Source organism: Oncorhynchus mykiss, chromosome 8 (assembly GCF_013265735.2).
Source record: "Oncorhynchus mykiss isolate Arlee chromosome 8, USDA_OmykA_1.1, whole genome shotgun sequence".
NCBI classification, from domain to species: Eukaryota; Metazoa; Chordata; class Actinopteri; order Salmoniformes; family Salmonidae; genus Oncorhynchus; species Oncorhynchus mykiss.
Window position 1 is genome coordinate 86,664,260 of NC_048572.1, and position 25,521 is coordinate 86,689,780.

Here is a 25,521-nt window from a genome sequence, read left to right on the forward strand (position 1 = left end):
AATAATTACAATTATGCAGATTAACACTGGAGTGATAAATGATCAGATGGTTATGTAAAGGTAGAGATATTGGTGTGCAAAAGAGCAGAAAAATAAATAAATAAAAACAGTATGGGGATGAGGTAGGTGAAAATGGGTGGGCTATTTACCAATAGACTATGTACAGCTGCAGCGATCGGTTAGCTGCTCAGATAGCAGATGTTTGAAGTTGGTGAGGGAGATAAAAGTCTCCAACTTCAGCGATTTTTGCAATTCGTTCCAATCACAGGCAGCAGAGAACTGGAACGAAAGGCGGCCAAATGAGGTGTTGGCTTTAGGGATGATCAGTGAGATACACCTGCTGGAGCGCGTGCTACGGATGGGTGTTGCCATCGTAACCAGTGAACTGAGATAAGGCGGAGCTTTACCTAGCATGGACTTGTAGATGACCTGGAGCCAGTGGGTCTGGCGACGAATATGTAGCGAGGGCCAGCCGACTAGAGCATACAAGTCGCAGTGGTGGGTGGTATAAGGTGCTTTAGTGACAAAACGGATGGCACTGTGATAAACTGCATCCAGTTTGCTGAGTAGAGTGTTGGAAGCAATTTTGTAGATGACATCGCCGAAGTCGAGGATCGGTAGGATAGTCAGTTTTACTAGGGTAAGTTTGGCGGCGTGAGTGAAGGAGGCTTTGTTGCGGAATAGAAAGCCGACTCTTGATTTGATTTTCGATTGGAGATGTTTGATATGGGTCTGGAAGGAGAGTTTAGAGTCTAGCCAGACACCTAGGTACTTATAGATGTCCACATATTCAAGGTCGGAACCATCCAGGGTGGTGATGCTGGTCAGGCGTGCGGGTGCAGGCAGCGAACGGTTGAAAAGCATGCATTTGGTTTTACTAGCGTTTAAGAGCAGTTGGAGGCCACGGAAGGAGTGCTGTATGGCATTGAAGCTCGTTTGGAGGTTAGATAGCACAGTGTCCAAGGACGGGCCGGAAGTATATAGAATGGTGTCGTCTGCGTAGAGGTGGATCAGGGAATCGCCCGCAGCATGAGAAACATCATTGATATATACAGAGAAAAGAGTCGGCCCGAGAATTGAACCCTGTGGCACCCCCATAGAGACTGCCAGAGGACCGGACAGCATGCCCTCCGATTTGACACACTGAACTCTGTCTGCAAAGTAATTGGTGAACCAGGCAAGGCAGTCATCCGAAAAACCGAGGCTACTGAGTCTGCCAATAAGAATACGGTGATTGACAGAGTCGAAAGCCTTGGCAAGGTCTATGAAGACGGCTGCACAGTACTGTCTTTTATCGATGGCGGTTATGATATCGTTTAGTACCTTGAGCGTGGCTGAGGTACACCCGTGACCGGCTCGGAAACCAGATTGCACAGCGGAGAAGGTACGGCGGGATTCAAGATGGTCAGTGATCTGTTGATTGACTTGGCTTTCGAAGACCTTAGATAGGCAGGGCAGGATGGATATTGGTCTGTAACAGTTTGGGTCCAGGGTGTCGCCCCCTTTGAAGAGGGGGATGACTGCGGCAGCTTTCCAATCCTTGGGGATCTCAGACGATATGAAAGAGAGGTTGAACAGGCTGGTAATAGGGGTTGCGACAATGGCGGCGGATAGTTTCAGGAATAGAGGGTCCAGATTGTCAAGCCCAGCTGATTTGTACGGGTCCAGGTTTTGCAGCTCTTTCAGAACATCTGCTATCTGGATTTGGGTAAAGGAGAACCTGGAGAGGCTTGGGCGAGTAGCTGCGGGGGGGGGGGGAGCTGTTGGACGAGGTTGGAGTAGCCAGGCGGAAGGCATGGCCAGCCGTTGAGAAATGCTTGTTGAAGTTTTCGATAATCATGGATTTATCGGTGGTGACCGTGTTACCTAGCCTCAGTGCAGTGGGCAGCTGGGAGGAGGTGCTCTTGTTCTCCATGGACTTCACAGTGTCCCAGAACTTTTTGGAGTTGGAGCTACAGGATGCAAACTTCTGCCTGAAGAAGTTGGCTTTAGCTTTCCTGACTGACTGTGTGTATTGGTTCCTGACTTCCCTGAACAGTTGCATATCGCGGGGACTGTTCGATGTTAGTGCAGTCCGCCACAGGATGTTTTTGTGCTGGTCGAGGGCAGTCAGGTCTGGAGTGAACCAGGGGCTATATCTGTTCTTAGTTCTGCATTTTTTGAACGGAGCATGCTTATCTAAAATGGTGAGGAAGTTACTTTTAAAGAAAGACCAGGCATCCTCAACTGACGGGATGAGGTCAATGTCCTTCCAGGATACCCGGGCCAGGTCGATTAGAAAGGCCTGCTCACAGAAGTGTTTTAGGGAGCGTTTGACAGTGATGAGGGGTGGTCGTTTGACTGCGGCTCCGTAGCGGATACAGGCAATGAGGCAGTGATCGCTGAGATCCTGGTTGAAGACAGCGGAGGTGTATTTGGAGGGCCAGTTGGTCAGGATGACGTCAATGAGGGTGCCCTTGTTTACAGAGTTAGGGTTGTACCTGGTGGGTTCCTTGATGATTTGAGTGAGATTGAGGGCATCTAGCTTAGATTGTAGGACTGCCGGGGTGTTAAGCATATCCCAGTTTAGGTCACCTAACAGAACAAACTCTGAAGCTAGATGGGGGGCGATCAATTCACAAATGGTGTCCAGGGCACAGCTGGGAGCTGAGGGGGGTCGGTAGCAGGCGGCAACAGTGAGAGACTTATTTCTGGAGAGAGTAATTTTCAAAATTAGTAGTTCGAACTGTTTGGGTATGGACCTGGAAAGTATGACATTACTTTGCAGGCTATCTCTGCAGTAGACTGCAACTCCTCCTCCTTTGGCAGTTCTATCTTGACGGAAGATGTTATAGTTGGGTATGGAAATCTCAGAATTTTTGGTGGCCTTCCTGAGCCAGGATTCAGACACGGCAAGGACATCAGGGTTAGCAGAGTGTGCTAGAGCAGTGAGTAAGACAAACTTAGGGAGGAGGCTTCTGATGTTGACATGCATGAAACCAAGGCTTTTTCGATCACAGAAGTCAACAAATGAGGGTGCCTGGGGACATGCAGGGCCTGGGTTTACCTCCACATCACCCGCGGAACAGAGAAGGAGTAGTATGAGGGTGCGGCTGAAGGCTATCAAAACTGGTCGCCTAGGGCGTTGGGGACAGAGAATAAGAGGAGCAGGTTTCTGGGCATGGTAGAATATATTCAGGGCATAATGCGCAAACAGGGGTATGGTGGGGTGCGGGTACAGCGGAGGTAAGCCCAGGCTGTGGCTGTGGGCTACATCCTCTGAGTCAATCCTTATGTTAGCTCCTGATCTGGATGTGCCATATGGCTGTGGGCTACATCCTCTGAGTCAATCCTTCTGTTAGGTCCTGATCTGGATGTGCCATATGGCTGTGGGCTACATCCTCTGAGTCAATCTTTCTGTTAGGTCCTGATCTGGCTGTGCCATATGGCTGTGGGCTACATCCTCTGAGTCAATCCTTCTGTTGGGTCCTGATCTGGCTGTGCCATATGGCTGTGGGCTACATCCTCTGAGTCAATCCTTCTGTTAGGTCCTGATCTGGCTGTGGAATATGGCTGTGTGCTACATCCTCTGAGTTGTCCTCATGTTAGGTCCTGATCTGGCTGTGGAATATGGCTGTGGGCTACATCCTCTGAGTTGTCCTCATGTTAGGTCCTGATCTGGCTGTGTCAAATGGCTGTGGGCTACATCCTCTGAGTTGTCCTCATGTTAGGTCCTGATCTGGATGTGCCATATGGCTGTGGGCTACATCCTCTGAGTCAATCCTTATGTTAGGTCCTGATCTGGATGTGCCATATGGCTGTGGGCTACATCCTCTGAGTCAATCCTTCTGTTAGGTCCTGATCTGGCTGTGCCATATGGCTGTGGGCTACATCCTCTGAGTCAATCCTTCTGTTAGGTCCTGATCTGGCTGTGCCATATGGCTGTGTTCTACACTAGTTCATTGAGCCTACAAGATTTGCTGAGAATTCCGTGGCATTATTTTATAGTATGAAGAATACAATTGAACAAAGCTGAATAAAATATAGACATTTTCTCCAAACGATTTGAAGGAGTGTGTAACGGATGTGAAACGGCTAGCTTAGTTAGCGTGGGCGCTAAATAGCGTTTCAATCAGTGACGTCACTTGCTCTGAGACCTTGAAGTAGTGGTTCCCCTTGCTCTGCAAGGGCCGCGGCTTTTGTGGAGCGATGGGTAACGATGCTTCGAGGGTGACTGTTGATGTGTGCAGAAGGTCCCTGGTTCGTGCCCGGGTATGGGCGAGGGGACGGTCTAAAATTATACTGTTACAAGTGCACACACGTGGCTATTCTGTGTTGAACGGTCAACAAAGAAATAGGTCCTCCTAGATGCTTAATATACAGTTATTAATGTAACTTTAGTTGTTCTATAAACGTTGGGCTGTTTGTTTAGATGTTTAAGACATTGTACGGCTGGCTGTATGATGAGACTAATGATGACTTGAAAAAAGTCACGGTATGAGCTCTGCTTTGTATTTTTTTGCGCAGGATGTACTGTCACTGTCTTCAAACTCCCTCATAGATGAGCCAAGGCGCAGCATGTAGTTCCACATCTTTAATAGGAGTGAAACCTTCACAGAAACCAACCGTGGCGCACACAAACACTCACAGAAAATAAATAATTACCCAACAATCACAGGTGGGGTAAAAAGGGCTGCCTAAGTATGATTCCCAATCAGAGACAACGATAGGCAGCTGCCTCTGATTGGGAACCATACTCGGGCCAACAAAGAAACAGACAAACTAGAATGTCCACCCAAATCACACCCCGACCTAACCACATAGAGAAATATAAAGGCTCTCTAAGGTCAGGACGTGACATGTACACACTACATCAGTCTCTCATTCACAAGTTGACAAGCACTTGATAATGCCTCATGTTTCACTGCGGCCATCCCCTTTGTGTGGCCGTAATGCAAACAAACAAAAAAAATCCATGCCTTTTTGCAGCCTGGAGTGCCGAGTTGTGCCCTTCTCCCTGAGCACTAAGCAATCCGAAGCGGCTCTCACTCACATGGCTCTCCATAAAGTGATCGGGTCTTTCTGACAGGCCACAAATGAAGACAGACACATTGAGGACGCAACTACGCACGTCCCAGCTCCCCTACCACCTTCCCCTCCTCCCCAGTCCTACCTCCCTCTACCCCCAATCGCACCTCCCCTACCACATTCCCCTCCTTCCCAGTCCTACCTCCCCCTACCCCCAGTCTCACCTCCCCTACCACATTCCCTTCCTTCCCAGTCCTACCTCCCCCTACCCCCAGTCTCACCTCCCCTACCACATTCCCCTCCTTCCCAGTCCTACCTCCCCCTACCCCCAGTCTCACCTCTCCTACCACATTCCCTTCCTTCCCAGTCCTACCTCCCCCTACCCCCAGTCTCACCTCCCCTACCACATTCCCCTCCTCCCCAGTCCCCCTACCCCCAGTCTCACCTCCCCTACCACATTCCCCTCCTCCCCAGTCCCCCTACCCCCAGTCTCACCTCCCCTACCACATTCCCCTCCTCCCCAGTCCCCCTACCCCCAGTCTCACCTCCCCTACCACATTCCCCTCCTCCCCAGTCCCCCTACCCCCAGTCTCACCTCCCCTACCACATTCCCCTCCTCCCCAGTCCCCCTACCCCCAGTCTCACCTCCCCTACCACATTCCCCTCCTCCCCAGTCCCCCTACCCCCAGTCTCACCTCCCCTACCACATTCCCCTCCTCCCCAGTCCCCCTACCCCCAGTCTCACCTCCCCTACCACATTCCCCTCCTCCCCAGTCCCCCTACCCCCAGTCTCACCTCCCCTACCACATTCCCCTCCTCCCCAGTCCCCCTACCCCCAGTCTCACCTCCCCTACCACATTCCCCTCCTCCCCAGTCCCCCTACCCCCATTCTCACCTCCTCCAGTGAGGTGTCAGAGATGCCGAAGCTGCTGAGGCCCATGTCCCCCAGTGTTTCCTCTAGTTCTCTGAAGAGGGAGGCGTAGGCCCGGTGCTTGAAACCCTTGTTGGGCAGCAGGAAGGTCAGCTCCTGGCCGATGGCCTCGATCAGCTTGGCTTCTGGGACGTGGTGATGGATCAGCGTGGTGATGTTGTCCACGTCACCTGGGAGAAGATAAAGGTTTTGTACATAGATAGATTGTTTGATTGACGTATTGATGATGAGGGAGGATGGACATGGGCTGAATATTACAGAACTAGTGGTTGATTAGAGTATCTAGACACACACACACACGATCACACACACTTCCCCACCATCCAGAGCTCTCTCCAGCTGCTGGGACTGGCCCTGGGATTCCTCTTTCATCTTGGTGCAGGTGGAACAGGTACAGGAACACTCTGAGGCACAGTCACACTCGTTCTGATAGACAGAGAGAGAGAAGCACAGAGAAAGAGGGAAAGAGAGAGAGAGAAGAAACAACATGTTTAAAACAATTTAAAATATGACCCGTTTCAAGAAACTAGGTGTATGTTGCACGTCCATATTTCACAGGAGAGGTTTTGTTTATACATTTTTTTTAATACATTTTTGGGGTAGAAATGCATTCTGGAACATCTGAACTATCATGTACCCTAATAACAAAAACTTGTATGTCGTCTGTAAATACGAAAGAAAGGGTTAAATAATGAGCCTAGTTGGTTTAACGAACAAATCCAGGAACCTTCCCGTTAGCCATGATTGGCTGAGATAATGAGTGGGCTGGACATGCATGAGAGATGAGTTCGGATTGGTCTGCCATGTAGCATGCTTCTGTCTATCACATGAGCTGCTAAGTACGTGTGGATAATTCTGTCGATCGCAGCTTTTGTTTTGAAAGATACGAAGTACTGAAAAAGTTTAGCTATTGCTCTCATCATTGCTGCCCTGAAGTGGTCCCGTGATGCTCAGTTGGTAGAGCATGGTGCTTGCAACGGCAGGGTTGTGGGTTCGATTCCCAAGGGGGACCAGTACGAGAATGTATGCACTCACTACTGTAAGTTGCTCTGGACAAGAACGTCTGCTAAATGGCCAAAATATATATATATTTAATACTGCTATTGGGAAAAAATTCCACTGGAGGATGATCGTGCCATGCTGACTCTGAAAATGAATCAGACGATGAGGAAATCCCTGATTTTGGTAAGAACATTTTAATTGAACCAGACTTCGTAGAGTCTTCAGATGACAATGGTGGGGAAGAAACGGTGTCTTTTGTCACGGAAGAAGTTGACCGAGTTTTGAAATCAGTGGAATGCCCGGTCAAAGCAGAGAGATGATTTCCAAATGTGGAAAAAGTAGAAAGACTGTTGGATAAAACACCTGTCTACGGATTACATCTTCAAACGAAGGGCAACCATGGCATCCGTGACAGAGGAAGAAACATTCATCCATGTGTACAGGTAAGAGTCTAGCTACATGTTCAGATATTATATGTTTCTAATTTAGTCAGAAAGTTGTTTTCATTGCAAGTTAAGTCCTACTTTTAGCTAGCTATCTAACGTTAGCTGGCTGGCTCGCTAGCTAACGTTACGTGTACGATCTGTGTATAGCTAATGTTAGCTGGCTGGCTCGCTAGCTAACGTTACGTGTACGATCTGTGTATAGCTAACGTTAGCTGGCTGGCTCACTGTCTAACGTTACGTGTACGATCTGTGTATAGCTAACGTTAGCTGGCTGGCTCGCTAGCTAACGTTACGTGTACGATCTGTGTATAGCTAACGTTAGCTGGCTGGCTCGCTAGCTAACGTTACGTGAATAATCTGTGTAGGAGCTCGAGAAAGGTATACCTGAACATTCAAGGGCCATTTTCTCAAAAGTGGGGTTACAAGTTGATCAACTTTCAAAGTAGAATTACTTTCCCTTTTTTCCTCAACTGTAGTGTGTGATATACCATTTTCAAGCTTTGAGTCTCTACCTTTATCCAATGTAAAAAATAAAAATAAAATGTTGTGACAAAGGACTGAATCCAGGTGGTGGTCACAAATATATTTGCACATAGAGATTTTCAGATCCACAGTCACACTCATTCCGACAGAGAGAAGGACAACATAATTGTAACACTCTACCAGGTACTTTACACAGAGACACTCTACCAGGTCCTTTAATCTACCAGGTACTTTACACAGAGACACTCTACCAGGTACTTTACACAGAGACACTCTACCAGGTCCTTTACACAGAGCTACTCTACCAGGCACTGTACACAAAGCTACTCTACCAGGTCCTTTACACAGAGCTACTCTACCAGGTCCTTTACACAGAGCTACTCTACCAGGTCCTTTACACAGAGTTATTCTACCAGGTCCTTTACACAGAGACTCTCTACCAGGTCCTTTACACAGAGACACTCTACCAGGTCCTTTACACAGAGCTACTCTACCAGGTACTTTACACAAAGCTACTCTACTCTACCAGGTCCTTTACACAGAGCTACTCTACCAGGTCCTTTACACAAAGCTACTCTACCAGGTCCTTTACACAGAGCTACTCTACCAGGTCCTTTACACAGAGTTATTCTACCAGGTCCTTTACACAGAGACTCTCTACCAGGTCCTTTACACAAAGCTACTCTACTCTACCAGGTCCTTTACACAGAGCTACTCTACCAGGTCCTTTACACAAAGCTACTCTACCAGGTCCTTTACACAGAGCTACTCTACCAGGTCCTTTACACAGAGTTATTCTACCAGGTCCTTTACACAGAGACTCTCTACCAGGTCCTTTACACAGAGCTACTCTACCTGGTCCTTTACACAGAGACTCTCTACCAGGTCCTTTACACAGAGACTCTCTACCAGGTCCTTTACACAGAGACACTCTACCAGGTCCTTTACACAGAGACTCTTTACACTCTTTAACACAGAGGCACTCAGAGGCATATAGTTATTCAGAGAGGAGAATGACAGCATAAGCATCGTCCACCTTAGCCAATTATCTGGCACTTCATACTTTTAATACTATTATAGTGTATCTCCTGTTGAATACTATTCTAGTATATCTCCTCCTGTTGAATACTACTCTAGTATATCTCCTGTTGAATACTATTCTAGTGTATCTCCTGTTGAATACGATTCTAGTGTACCTCCTGTTGAATACTATTCTAGTGTACCTCCTGTTGAATACTACTCTAGTATATCTCCTGTTGAATACTACTCTAGTATATCTCCTCCTGTTGAATACTATTCTAGTGTATCACCTGTTGAATACTACTCTAGTATATCTCCTGTTGAATACTACTCTAGTATATCTCCTGTTGAATACTATTATAGTGTATCTCCTCCTGTTGAATACTATTCTAGTGTATCACCTGTTGAATACTATTCTAGTATATCTCCTCCTGTTGAATACTACTCTAGTATATCTCCTGTTGAATACTACTCTAGTATATCTCCTCCTGTTGAATACTACTCTAGTATATCTCCTGTTGAATACTATTATAGTGTATCTCCTCCTGTTGAATACTATTCTAGTGTATCACCTGTTGAATACTATTCTAGTGTATCTCCTGTTGAATACTACTCTAGTGTATCTCCTGTTGAATACTACTCTAGTATATCTCCTCCTGTTGAATACTACTCTAGTATATCTCCTCCTGTTGAATACTACTCTAGTATATCTCCTCCTGTTGAATACTACTCTAGTGTACCTCCTGTTGAATACTATTCTAGTGTATCTCCTCCTGTTGAATACTATTCTAGTGTATCTCCTGTTGAATACTACTCTAGTATATCTCCTGTTGAATACTACTCTAGTGTACCTCCTGTTGAATACTACTCTAGTATATCTCCTCCTGTTGAATACTATTCTAGTGTATCTCCTGTTGAATACTATTCTAGTGTATCTCCTGTTGAATACTATTCTAGTATATCTCCTCCTGTTGAATACTATTCTAGTATATCTCCTCCTGTTGAATACTATTCTAGTGTATCTCCTGTTGAATACTATTCTAGTGTATCTCCTGTTGAATACTATTCTAGTGTATCTCCTGTTGAATACTATTCTAGTGTATCTCCTCCTGTTGAATACTATTCTAGTATATCTCCTGTTGAATACTACTCTAGTATATCTCCTGTTGAATACTATTCTAGTGTATCTCCTGTTGAATACTATTCTAGTGTATCTCCTGTTGAATACTATTATAGTGTATCTCCTGTTGAATACTATTCTAGTGTATCTCCTGTTGAATACTATTATAGTGTATCTCCTGTTGAATACTATTCTAGTGTATCTCCTCCTGTTGAATACTATTCTAGTGTATCTCCTGTTGAATACTATTCTAGTGTATCTCCTGTTGAATACTATTCTAGTGTATCTCCTGTTGAATACTATTCTAGTGTATCTCCTGTTGAATACTATTATAGTATATCTCCTGTTGAATACTATTCTAGTGTATCTCCTGTTGAATACTATTATAGTGTATCTCCTGTTGAATACTATTCTAGTGTATCTCCTCCTGTTGAATACTATTCTAGTGTATCTCCTGTTGAATACTATTCTAGTGTATCTCCTGTTGAATACTATTCTAGTGTATCTCCTGTTGAATACTATTCTAGTGTATCTCCTGTTGAATACTATTCTAGTGTATCTCCTGTTGAATACTATTCTAGTGTATCTCCTGTTGAATACTATTCTAGTATATCTCCTGTTGAATACTACTCTAGTATATCTCCTCCTGTTGAATACTATTCTAGTATATCTCCTGTTGAATACTACTCTAGTATATCTCCTCCTGTTGAATACTATTCTAGTATATCTCCTGTTGAATACTACTCTAGTATATCTCCTCCTGTTGAATACTACTCTAGTGTATCTCCTGTTGAATACTATTCTAGTATATCTCCTGTTGAATACTACTCTAGTATATCTCCTGTTGAATACTACTCTAGTGTATCACCTGTTGAATACTATTCTAGTATATCTCCTGTTGAATACTATTATAGTGTATCTCCTGTTGAATACTACTCTAGTGTATCTCCTGTTGAATACTATTCTAGTGTATCTCCTGTTGAATACTATTCTAGTGTATCTCCTGTTGAATACTATTCTAGTATATCTCCTGTTGAATACTACTCTAGTATATCTCCTCCTGTTGAATACTATTCTAGTATATCTCCTGTTGAATACTACTCTAGTATATCTCCTCCTGTTGAATACTATTCTAGTATATCTCCTGTTGAATACTACTCTAGTATATCTCCTCCTGTTGAATACTATTCTAGTATATCTCCTGTTGAATACTACTCTAGTATATCTCCTCCTGTTGAATACTACTCTAGTGTATCACCTGTTGAATACTATTCTAGTATATCTCCTGTTGAATACTATTCTAGTGTATCTCCTGTTGAATACTATTCTAGTATATCTCCTGTTGAATACTATTCTAGTGTATCTCCTGTTGAATACTATTCTAGTATATCTCCTGTTGAATACTACTCTAGTATATCTCCTCCTGTTGAATACTATTCTAGTGTATCTCCTGTTGAATACTATTCTAGTGTATCTCCTGTTGAATACTATTCTAGTATATCTCCTGTTGAATACTATTCTAGTGTATCTCCTGTTGAATACTATTCTAGTATATCTCCTCCTGTTGAATACTATTCTAGTGTATCTCCTGTTGAATACTATTCTAGTGTATCTCCTCCTGTTGAATACTACTCTAGTGTATCTCCTGTTGAATATTATTCTAGTGTATCTCCTGTTGAATACTATTCTAGTGTATCTCCTCCTGTTGAATACTATTCTAGTGTATCTCCTGTTGAATACTATTCTAGTGTATCTCCTGTTGAATACTACTCTAGTGTACCTCCTGTTGAATACTATTCTAGTGTATCTCCTCCTGTTGAATACTATTCTAGTGTATCTCCTGTTGAATACTACTCTAGTGTACCTCCTGTTGAATACTACTCTAGTGTATCTCCTCCTGTTGAATACTATTCTAGTGTATCTCCTGTTGAATACTACTCTAGTGTATCTCCTGTTGAATATTATTCTAGTGTATCTCCTGTTGAATACTATTCTAGTGTATCTCCTCCTGTTGAATACTACTCTAGTGTACCTCCTGTTGAATACTACTCTAGTGTATCTCCTCCTGTTGAATACTATTCTAGTGTATCTCCTGTTGAATACTATTCTAGTGTATCTCCTGTTGAATACTACTCTAGTGTATCTCCTGTTGAATATTATTCTAGTGTATCTCCTGTTGAATACTACTCTAGTATATCTCCTCCTGTTGAATACTACTCTAGTGTATCTCCTGTTGAATACTATTCTAGTATATCTCCTCCTGTTGAATACTACTCTAGTGTATCTCCTCCTGTTGAATACTATTCTAGTGTATCTCCTGTTGAATACTATTCTAGTGTATCTCCTGTTGAATACTACTCTAGTGTATCTCCTGTTGAATACTATTCTAGTATATCTCCTCCTGTTGAATACTACTCTAGTGTATCTCCTCCTGTTGAATACTATTCTAGTGTATCTCCTGTTGAATACTATTCTAGTGTATCTCCTCCTGTTGAATACTACTCTAGTGTATCTCCTGTTGAATACTATTCTAGTGTATCTCCTCCTGTTGAATACTACTCTAGTATATCTCCTCCTGTTGAATACTATTCTAGTATATCTCCTCCTGTTGAATACTACTCTAGTATATCTCCTCCTGTTGAATACTATTCTAGTGTATCTCCTGTTGAATACTATTCTAGTGTATCTCCTGTTGAATACTATTCTAGTGTATCTCCTGTTGAATACTATTATAGTGTATCACCTCCTGTTGAATACTATTCTAGTGTATCTCCTGTTGAATACTATTCTAGTGTATCTCCTGTTGAATACTATTCTAGTGTATCTCCTGTTGAATACTATTCTAGTGTATCTCCTGTTGAATACTACTCTAGTGTATCTCCTGTTGAATACTATTCTAGTGTATCTCCTCCTGTTTAATACTATTCTAGTGTATCTCCTGTTGAATACTATTCTAGTGTATCTCCTCCTGTTGAATATTATTCTAGTGTATCTCCTGTTGAATACTATTCTAGTGTATCTCCTGTTGAATACTATTCTAGTATATCTCCTGTTGAATACTATTCTAGTGTATCTCCTGTTGAATACTATTCTAGTGTATCTCCTCCTGTTGAATATTATTCTAGTGTATCTCCTGTTGAATACTATTCTAGTGTATCTCCTGTTGAATACTATTCTAGTATATCTCCTGTTGAATACTATTCTAGTGTATCTCCTGTTGAATACTATTCTAGTATATCTCCTGTTGAATACTATTCTAGTGTATCTCCTGTTGAATACTACTCTAGTATATCTCCTGTTGAATACTATTCTAGTGTATCTCCTGTTGAATACTATTCTAGTGTATCTCCTGTTGAATACGATTCTAGTGTACCTCCTGTTGAATACTATTCTAGTGTATCTCCTGTTGAATACTACTCTAGTGTATCTCCTGTTGAATACTACTCTAGTGTATCTCCTGTTGAATATTATTCTAGTGTATCTCCTGTTGAATACTATTCTAGTGTATCTCCTCCTGTTGAATACTATTCTAGTGTATCTCCTGTTGAATACTACTCTAGTATATCTCCTGTTGAATACTATTCTAGTGTATCTCCTGTTGAATACTACTCTAGTGTATCTCCTGTTGAATACTATTCTAGTGTATCTCCTGTTGAATACTATTATAGTGTATCACCTCCTGTTTAATACTATTCTAGTGTATCTCCTGTTGAATACTATTCTAGTGTATCTCCTGTTGAATACTATTCTAGTGTATCTCCTGTTGAATACTATTCTAGTGTATCTCCTGTTGAATACTACTCTAGTGTATCTCCTGTTGAATACTATTCTAGTGTATCTCCTGTTGAATACTATTCTAGTGTATCTCCTGTTGAATACTACTCTAGTGTATCTCCTGTTGAATACTATTCTAGTGTATCTCCTGTTGAATACTATTCTAGTGTATCTCCTGTTGAATACTATTCTAGTATATCTCCTGTTGAATACTATTCTAGTGTATCTCCTCCTGTTGAATACTATTCTAGTATATCTCCTGTTGAATACTATTCTAGTGTATCTCCTGTTGAATACTACTCTAGTGTATCTCCTGTTGAATACTATTATAGTGTACCTCCTGTTGAATACTACTCTAGTGTATCTCCTGTTGAATACTATTCTAGTATATCTCCTGTTGAATACTATTCTAGTGTATCTCCTCCTGTTGAATACTATTCTAGTATATCTCCTGTTGAATACTATTCTAGTGTATCTCCTCCTGTTGAATACTATTCTAGTATATCTCCTGTTGAATACTATTCTAGTGTATCTCCTGTTGAATACTACTCTAGTGTATCTCCTGTTGAATACTATTATAGTGTACCTCCTGTTGAATACTACTCTAGTGTATCTCCTGTTGAATACTATTCTAGTATATCTCCTGTTGAATACTACTCTAGTGTACCTCCTGTTGAATACTATTCTAGTGTATCTCCTGTTGAATACTATTCTAGTGTACCTCCTGTTGAATACTAATCTAGTGTACCTCCTCCTGTTGAATACTATTCTAGTGTATCTCCTGTTGAATACTATTCTAGTGTATCTCCTGTTGAATACTATTCTAGTGTATCTCCTGTTGAATACTACTCTAGTGTATCTCCTGTTGAATACTATTCTAGTGTATCTCCTGTTGAATACTATTCTAGTGTATCTCCTGTTGAATACTACTCTAGTGTATCTCCTGTTGAATACTATTCTAGTATATCTCCTGTTGAATACTACTCTAGTATATCTCCTGTTGAATACTATTCTAGTGTATCTCCTGTTGAATACGATTCTAGTGTACCTCCTCCTGTTGAATACTATTCTAGTGTATCTCCTGTTGAATACTATTATAGTGTATCTCCTGTTGAATACTATTCTAGTATATCTCCTCCTGTTGAATACTACTCTAGTGTATCTCCTCCTGTTGAATACTATTCTAGTGTATCTCCTGTTGAATACTATTCTAGTGTATCTCCTGTTGAATACTATTCTAGTGTATCTCCTGTTGAATACTACTCTAGTATATCTCCTGTTGAATACTATTATAGTGTATCTCCTGTTGAATACTATTCTAGTGTATCTCCTGTTGAATACTATTCTAGTGTATCACCTGTTGAATACTATTCTAGTGTATCTCCTGTTGAATACTATTCTAGTGTATCTCCTGTTGAATACTATTCTAGTGTATCTCCTGTTGAATACTATTCTAGTGTATCTCCTGTTGAATACTATTCTAGTGTATCTCCTGTTGAATACTATTCTAGTGTACCTCCTGTTGAATACTATTCTAGTGTATCTCCTCCTGTTGAATACTATTCTAGTGTATCACCTGTTGAATACTATTCTAGTGTATCTCCTGTTGAATACTATTCTAGTGTATCTCCTCCTGTTGAATACTATTCTAGTGTATCACCTGTTGAATACTATTCTAGTGTATCTCCTGTTGAATACTATTCTAGTGTATCTCCTGTTGAATACTATTCTAGTGTATCTCCTGTTGAATACTATTCTAGTGTATCTCCTGTTGAATACTATTCTAGTGTATCACCTGTTGAATACTATTCTAGTGTATCTCCTGTTGAATACTATTCTAGTGTATCTCCTGTTGAATACTACTCTAGTGTATCACCTGTTGAATACTATTCTAGTGTATCACCTGTTGAATACTATTCTAGTGTATCTCCTGTTGAATACTATTCTAGTGTATCTCCTGTTGAATACTACTCTAGTGTATCACCTGTTGAATACTACTCTAGTGTACCTCCTGTTGAATACTACTCTAGTGTACCTCCTGTTGAATACTATTATAGTGTATCTCCTGTTGAATACTATTCTAGTGTATCTCCTGTTGAATACTATTCTAGTGTATCTCCTGTTGAATACTATTCTAGTGTATCTCCTGTTGAATACTACTCTAGTGTATCTCCTCCTGTTGAATACTACTCTAGTATATCTCCTGTTGAATACTATTCTAGTGTATCTCCTGTTGAATACTATTCTAGTGTATCTCCTGTTGAATACTACTCTAGTGTATCTCCTGTTGAATACTATTCTAGTGTATCTCCTCCTGTTGAATACTACTCTAGTGTATCTCCTGTTGAATACTATTCTAGTGTATCTCCTGTTGAATACTATTCTAGTGTATCTCCTGTTGAATACTACTCTAGTGTATCTCCTGTTGAATACTATTCTAGTGTATCTCCTGTTGAATACTATTCTAGTGTATCACCTGTTGAATACTATTCTAGTGTATCTCCTGTTGAATACTACTCTAGTGTATCTCCTGTTGAATACTATTATAGTATATCTCCTCCTGTTGAATACTATTATAGTATATCTCCTGTTGAATACTATTCTAGTGTATCTCCTGTTGAATACTATTCTAGTGTATCTCCTGTTGAATACTATTCTAGTGTATCTCCTGTTGAATACTATTCTAGTGTATCTCCTCCTGTTGAATACTATTCTAGTGTATCTCCTGTTGAATACTACTCTAGTGTACCTCCTGTTGAATACTATTATAGTATATCTCCTGTTGAATACTATTCTAGTATATCTCCTGTTGAATACTATTCTAGTGTATCTCCTGTTGAATACTATTCTAGTGTATCTCCTGTTGAATACTATTCTAGTGTACCTCCTGTTGAATACTATTCTAGTGTATCTCCTGTTGAATACTATTCTAGTGTATCTCCTGTTGAATACTATTCTAGTGTACCTCCTGTTGAATACTATTATAGTGTATCTCCTGTTGAATACTATTCTAGTGTATCTCCTCCTGTTGAATACTATTCTAGTGTATCTCCTCCTGTTGAATACTATTCTAGTGTACCTCCTGTTGAATACTACTCTAGTGTACCTCCTGTTGAATACTACTCTAGTGTATCACCTCCTGTTGAATACTATTCTAGTGTATCACCTCCTGTTGAATACTATTATAGTGTATCACCTCTTTTTTCCTCACGTCCTTCATGCGTCGGACCAGGGTGAGGTAGAATCCCACCCCGAAGCAGTTCTTGAGGAAGAGGGGGGAGCCACAGCAATGGAGCTGGCCCTTAGAGATGATGGCGACACGGTCACTCAACAGGTCAGCCTCGTCCATGTGGTGAGTGGACAGGATCACTGTACGGCCTGGGGTTAGAGGTCAGAGGTCAGGACTAGGAGCTAGGTCACTCAACAGGTCTGCCTAGTCCATGTGGTGAGTGGACATGATCACTGTACGGCCTGGGGTTAGAGGTCAGATGTCAGGACTAGGAGCTAGGTCACTCAACAGGTCTGCCTCGTCCATGTGGTGAGTGGACAGGGACACTTGCACGCCCTGGGAGACAGGGGTCAAAGGTTAGAGAGAGTTGATTGTAGTACTTGGATAGGGAAGCAAGCTGCAGACAAGGAGGAGCAGGGATGGGAAACACCAGTCCTTGAAGGCCTGAGTATCTGCCTGTTTCTCTCTTCAGCCTGGCACTGAATTACTCCTAGAGAAGTGCTGAAACACGGTTTCCCAGGTCTAAACCAGGTGTAGTGGCTAGGGGTGGTACCTGTGCGGTATTTGAGTAGCAGGTCCCAGATGGACCGTCTGGAGTAAGGGTCGACCCCCGACGTGGGCTCATCCAGGATCACAATCTTTGACCCCCCAACAAATGCCATGGCAACAGACAGCTTCCTCTGCATACCCCCTGCACAGAGTGAGAACAGACGTTATTTCAGGGGAAACACAATAAACGATGTAGGGTAAAACACTCCAAAATCTGAGACGTTGCCTAGGGCCTGGCTAATTTATTTGCAGCAGCAAAGGTTCGACAAAGGAAAAAAGGAAGACCTCGAAACAGTATCTGCTCACAAGTGTGTTTCATGCCTTAGGTTTCCATGAGAACCTGGCTGACCCCCCCTGAGGGGTCCTGTGACTCGTTGTCTCCCCCCCTGAGAGGTCCTGTGACTCGTTGTCTCCCCCCCTGAGAGGTCCTGTGACTCGTTGTCTCCCCCCTGAGAGGTCCTGTGACTCGTTGTCTCCCCCCCTGAGAGGTCCTGTGACTCGTTGTCTCCCCCCCTGAGAGGTCCTGTGCCTCGTCGTCTCCCCCCCTGAGAGGTCCTGTGACTCGTTGTCTCCCCCCTGAGAGGTCCTGTGACTCGTTGTCTCCCCCCTGAGAGGTCCTGTGCCTCGTTGTCTCCTCCCTGAGAGGTCCTGTGCCTCGTCGTCTCCCCCCCTGAAAGGTTCATTGTCTTTCTTATGAGGCAAGCCCACACACCCAGCCTGACCCACCTGAGAGGTTCTGTGCCTCCTCGTCTCTCTTATGAGGCAGGCCCAGGTCCTCCAGCATGACCTTGACCGCCTGTTGAGCCTCAGCCTGAGAGGTGCCCTTCAGCATGGAGTAGAACAGGATGTGTTCTTCCACCGTCAGACTGGACAGAGAGGAGGGAGAGAGGTTGTCAGTCACTACAGCAGACACGTGAACAAATGTCTGAACTGTTAATTGTAGGAAACAAACATTCATCAATCTGCTATTTCATCAATCTGTTATGTCATCAATCTGCTATGTCATCAATCTGCTATGTCATCAATCTGCTATGCCGTCAATCTGTTATGTCATCAATCTGCTATGTCATCAATCTGCTATGTCATCAATCTGTTATGTCATCAATCTGTTATGTCATCAATCTGCTATGTTATCAATCTGTTATGTCATCAATCTGCTATGTCATCAATCTATTATGTCATCAACATGCCAGTCCTATGATTGAACTGACTACTCAAGATTCTAGAAAAGTGCCAGTTGGTATATGGAGGACTCTGTTTGGAGAGGACATTGTACTGAAACACAGCCGAGCAGGAGGAGGAAGAGGAGGAGGAGGAGGACTCACTGTTTGAAGAGGACATTGTACTGAAACACAGCCGAGCAGGAGGAGGAGGAAGAGGAGGAGGAGGAGGAGGAGGAGGAGGAGGAGGAGGAGGAGGGGGGGGGGGGGGGGAGGAAGAGGAGGACTCAATGTTTGAAGAGGACATTGTACTGAAACACAGCCGAGCAGGAGAAGGAGGAAGATGAGGAGGAGGAGGAGGAGGAAGAGGAGGACTCAGTGTTTGGAGAGGACATTGTACTGGGACACATAGCCGAGCAGGAGGGGGGGGAGGAGGACTCACTGTTTGAAGAGGACATTGTACTGAAACACATAGCCGAGGAGGAGGAGGATGAAGAGGATGAGGAGGAGGAGGAGGACTCACTGTTTGAAGAGGACATTGTACTGGGACACATAGCCAAGGAGGGGGAGGAGGAGGAGGAGGAGGAAGATGAGGAGGAGGAAGATGAGGAGGAGGAGGGAGAGGAGGAGGAGGAGCAGGAGGAGCAGGAGGAGGGAGAGGAGGAGGAGGGAGAGGAGGAGGACTCACTGTTTGAAGAGGATATTGTACTGAAACACATAGCCGAGCAGGAGGAGGAGGATGAGGAGGATGAGGGGGAGGAGGAGGGAGAGGAGGAGGCCTCACTGTTTGAAGAGGACATTTTACTGGGACACATAGCCGAGGAGGAGGAGGATGACGAGCAGGAAGAGGAGGAGGAGGACTCACTGTTTTGAAGAGGATATTGTACTGGGACTTATAGCCATGGAGGTGAGAGGGGGAGGAAGAGGAGGAGGAAGAGGAGGAAGACTCACTGTTTGAAGAGGATATTGTACTGGGGACACATGCCCATGGAGGTGAGAGGGGGAGGAAGAGGAAGGGGAGGAGGAAGAGGAGGAGGACTCACTGTTTGAAGAGGATATTGTACTGGGGACACATGCCCATGGATGTGCGGATACTGTCCATGTCAGTCCTGATGTCTCTCCCATTGATAAAGGCTGTCCCAGATGTAGGAGGGAACAGACCAGTCAGGATAGACCTGGAGAGAGACGCACGCACGCACGCACGCACGCACACACACACACACACACACACGCACACGCACACACACACACACACACACACACACACACACACACACACACACACACACACACACACACACACACACACACACACACACACCCCCATGCGATTAAGAGGAGCATGATGTCATGTCATGAGCCCTATAAAGTCATCTCGGCACCCAGAACCAAATCAGACACAATGACCAGCCACTCTGTCACTATCACTATCAACCTTCTTTATTCCTCACAGACCTGTTCTCTGGATAACTCGATCGCTAATAGCTGTATTCAAACATTTAGGTTCATTCAATATTTTATAGTTGATATCCTACACCACAAAATTAGGACAATAAAGTTAGTGCTCTGCAGAGTAGGTAGAGGTTTTTTTGGGGGGTAGCCTGGACTTCCTGTGGACTACAGCACAAAACAGATCTGGGGAGACCAGGCTAGGTACAATACATACATAGTGGTGGTTTTCCCAGCTCCGTTGTGTCCTAGGAACGATGTGATCTGGCCCTCGTAGAAGGCGATGCTGAGGTGATCCACAGCCGGACGGGATCCCCCAGGAAACACCTTGACCAAGTCCTGAATCTCTACCCCCACGGTCAGCCCTGCTGGCTCCGGCTCAAAGAACAACTGACCTGTAGTAAAAATGGAGGAAGACACCCAAAATGGAGGAAGACACCCAAAATGGAGGAAGACACCCAAAATGGAGGAAGACACCCAAAATGGAGGAAGACACCCAAAATGGAGGAAGACACCCAAAATGGAGGAAGACACCCATAGTGGAGGAAGACACCCAAAATGGAGGAAGACACCTAAAATGGAGGAAGACACCTAAAATGGAGGAAGACACCCAAAATGGAGGAAGACACCCATAATGGAGGAAGACACCCATAGTGGAGGAAGACACCCAAAATGGAGGAAGACACCTAAAATGGAGGAAGACACCTAAAATGGAGGAAGACACCCAAAATGGAGGAAGACACCCAAAATGGAGGAAGACACCCAAAATGGAGGAAGACACCTAAAAGGGAGGAAGACACCCATAATGGAGGAAGACACCTAAAATGGAGGAAGACACCCAAAATGGAGGAAGACACCTAAAATGGAGGAAGACACCCAAAATGGAGGAAGACACCCAAAAGGGAGGAAGACACCCAAAAGGGAGGAAGACACCCAAAATGGAGGAAGACACCCAAAAGGGAGGAAGACACCCAAAATGGAGGAAGACACCTAAAATGGAGGAAGACACCTAAAAGGGAGGAAGACACCTAAAAGGGAGGAAGACACCTAAAATGGAGGAAGACACCTAAAAGGGAGGAAGACACCTAAAAGGGAGGAAGACACCTAAAAGGGAGGAAGACACCTAAAAGGGAGGAAGACACCCAAAAGGGAGGAAGACACCCAAAAAGGGAGGAAGACACCTAAAATGGAGGAAGACACCCAAAAAGGGAGGAAGACACCTAAAATGGAGGAAGACACCCATAATGGAGGAAGACACCTAACATTTACAATGGTTTAGATCTGGCTCATATCTACAAGGCTACTACTTATCAGTTGGCCCATTGACTAATTGTAATTAGGGGGTCAGGTCTGGTTGCTATAGCTAAACCAGATCGGTGGCATGAAATGGTCAGGCGTACTGGTTATGGCTACATACCCCAAGCCAGAGATGGGTCATAAGTAAAGTGGCATGGAGGATGATAAATGATTTTCTAACATACATTTGATTGACTGGTCAGACAATCACCTGAGCCATCGGAATCATCTGTTGTTAGTGAGTGATCATGTACCCTATTTAGCCAATTACAGACTAGCTACGTGAGGCCTCTCTAGCCAATCACACAGTAGCTACGTGAGGCCTCTCTAGCCAATCACAGAGTAGCTATATGAGCCCTGTCTAGCCAATCACATCGTAGCTACCTGAGCCCTGTCTAGCCAATCACATCGTAGCTACCTGAGGCATCTCTAGCCAATCACAGAGTAGCTATCTGAGTCCTGTCTAGCCAATCAGGGTACATGAGTCCTGTCTAGCCAATCCCACAGCCCCTACCTGTCAGGTCCTCTTCCTGCTCCTCCTTGTTCTGTTCTTCTTCCTGTCGTTTCAGCAGCTCCTCCCTCTCTCTCTCCATCCTCTCTCTCTTGTCCTGGTGTTTGCAGGGTTTCTTTACACCCACGCCATTACACCTCCTAGGTGAACACATACTGTCTACGTCCTTGTCCACGTCGGGCTTCTCTGGATCTGCAGGGAGAGACAGATACACAGTCACTCTACAACGTTTCACCACTGTGAGAGAAACTCATGGGACAGAAGACCTATTACAAAGGCAGGTCATATCACTCCTTCAATCAAAGTTCAACCAGTGTGTTCATATGTATGCCTGTCTATACTGTCTATATATGATTATAATATTCATATACTGTCTATATATGATTATAATATTCATATACTGTCTATATATGATTCTATAGTTCATATACTGCGTATATATGATTCTATAGTTCACTGTCAATATATGATTATAATATGCATATACTGTATTCATATACTGTCTATATATGATTATAATATTCATATACTGTCAATATATGATTGTAATATTCATATACTGTCTATGTATGATTATAATATTCATATACTGTCTATATATGATTATAATATTCATATACTGTCAATATATGATTGTAATATTAATATACTGTCAATATATGATTGTAATATTCATATACTGTCTATATATGATTATACTATTCATATACTGTCTACATATGATTATAATATTCAAATACTGTCTATATATGATTCTATAGTTCATATACTGTCTATATATGATTCTATAGTTCATATACTGTCTATATATGATTCTATAGTTCATATACTGTCTATATATGATTCTATAGTTCATAAACTGTCTACATATGATTATAATATTCATATACTGTCTATATATGATTCTATAGTTCATATACTGTATTCATATACTGTCTATATATTATTATATTGTTCACTGTCAATATATGATTGTAATATTCATAAACTGTCTACATATGATTATAATATTCATATACTGTCTATATGATTATAATATTAATATACTGTCTATATATGATTCTATAGTTCATATACTGTATTCATATACTGTCTATATATGATTCTATTGTTCACTGTCAATATATGATTGTAATATTCATAAACTGTCTACATATGATTATAATATTAATATACTGTCTATATGATTATAATATTCATATACTGTCTATATATGATTCTATAGTTCATATACTGTCTATTAATGATTCTATAGTTCATATACTGTCTATATATGATTCTATAGTTCATAAACTGTCTACATATGATTATAATATTCATATACTGTCTATATGATTATAATATTCATATACTGTCTATATAAGATTCTATAGTTCATATACTGTCTATATATGATTCTATAGTTCATATACTGTCTATATATGATTCTATAGTTCATAAACTGTCTACATATGATTATAATATTCATATACTGTCTATATATGATTATAATATTCATATACAGTCTATATATGATTATAATATTCAAATACTGTCTATATATGATTATAATATTCATATACTGTCTATATATGATTATAATATTAATATACTGTCTACATATGATTATAATATTCATATACTGTCTATATATGATTATAATATTCATATACTGTCTACATATGATTATAATATCTATATTCTGTCTATATATGATTATAATATTCATATACTGGCTTTATATGATTATAATATTCATATACTGTCTATATATGATTCTATAGTTCATATACTGTCTATATATGATTATATAGTTCATATACTGTCTACATATGATTATAATATTCATATACTGTCTATATATGATTATAATACTCATATACTGTCTATATATGATTCTATAGTTCATATACTGTCTATACATGATTCTATAGTTCACTGTCAATATATGATTATAATATGCATATACTGTATTCATATACTGTCTATATATGATTCTATAGTTCATATACTGTCTATATATGATTCTATAGTTCATATACTGTCTATATATGATTCTATAGTTCATATACTGTCTATATATGATTATAATACTCATATACTGTCTATATATGATTATAATATTCATATGCTGTCTACATATGATTATAATATTCATATACTGTCTATATATGATTATATAGTTCATATACTTTCTATATATGATTCTATAGTTCATATACTGTCTACATATGATTATAATATTCATATACTGTCTATATATGATTATAATATTCATATACTGTCTACATATGATTATAATATTCATATACTGTCTATATATGATTCTATAGTTCATATACTGTCTATATATGATTATAATATTCATATACTGTCTATATATGATTCTATAGTTCATATACTGTCTATATATGATTATAATATTCATATACTGTCTATATATGATTCTATAGTTCATATACTGTCTATATATGATTATAATATTCATATACTGTCTATATATGATTCTATAGTTCATATACTGTCTATATATGATTATAATATTCATATACTGTCTATACATGATTCTATAGTTCACTGTCAATATATGATTATAATATGCATATACTGTATTCATATACTGTCTATATATGATTATAATATTCATATACTGTCTATATATGATTCTATAGTTCATATACTGTCTATATATGATTATAATATTCAAATACTGTCTATATATGATTATAATATTCATATACTGTCTATATATATGATTATAATATTAATATACTGTCTACATATGATTATAATATTCATATACTGTCTATATATGATTATAATATTCATATACTATCTACATATGATTATAATATCCATATTCTGTCTACATATGATTCTAATATTCATATACTGGCTTTATATGATTATAATATTCATATACTGTCTATATATGATTATATAGTTCATATACTGTCTATATATGATTCTATAGTTCATATACTGTCTACATATGATTATAATATTCATATACTGTCTATATATGATTATAATACTCATATACTGTCTATATATGATTCTATAGTTCATATACTGTCTATATATGATTATAATACTCATATACTGTCTATATATGATTCTATAGTTCATATACTGTCTATACATGATTCTATAGTTCACTGTCAATATATGATTATAATATGCATATACTGTATTCATATACTGTCTATATATGATTCTATAGTTCATATACTGTCTACATATGATTATAATATTCATATACTGTCTATATATGATTATAATATTCATATACTGTCTATATATGATTATAATATTCATATACTGTCTACATATGATTATAATATTCATATACTGTCTATATATGATTATAATATTCATATACTGTCTATATATGATTCTATAGTTCATATACTGTCTATATATGATTATAATATTCATATACTGTCTATATATGATTCTATAGTTCATATACTGTCTATACATGATTCTATAGTTCATATACTGTCTATATATGATTCTATAGTTCACTGTCAATATATGATTATAATATGCATATACTGTATTC

At 40.9% G+C, this 25,521-nt stretch overlaps 1 protein-coding gene across 3 annotated transcripts in view; it reads right to left on the bottom strand.

The window, feature by feature from the left end:
• Window positions 1–25,521, bottom strand: part of abca4b (ATP-binding cassette, sub-family A (ABC1), member 4b) — a 133,651-nt gene that overhangs the window by 34,124 nt on the left and 74,006 nt on the right. For all 3 annotated transcript variants that reach the window (XM_036986622.1, XM_036986623.1, XM_036986624.1), the window contains 8 exons: window positions 21,981–22,169; window positions 20,388–20,565; window positions 19,765–19,896; window positions 18,288–18,427; window positions 17,566–17,703; window positions 16,980–17,161; window positions 6,259–6,364; window positions 5,903–6,108 (listed from right to left, as the gene is read on the bottom strand). In XM_036986622.1, the coding sequence (XP_036842517.1) occupies window positions 5,903–6,108; window positions 6,259–6,364; window positions 16,980–17,161; window positions 17,566–17,703; window positions 18,288–18,427; window positions 19,765–19,896; window positions 20,388–20,565; window positions 21,981–22,169 (1,271 nt within the window). The remainder of the gene's footprint in view (window positions 1–5,902; window positions 6,109–6,258; window positions 6,365–16,979; window positions 17,162–17,565; window positions 17,704–18,287; window positions 18,428–19,764; window positions 19,897–20,387; window positions 20,566–21,980; window positions 22,170–25,521) is intronic.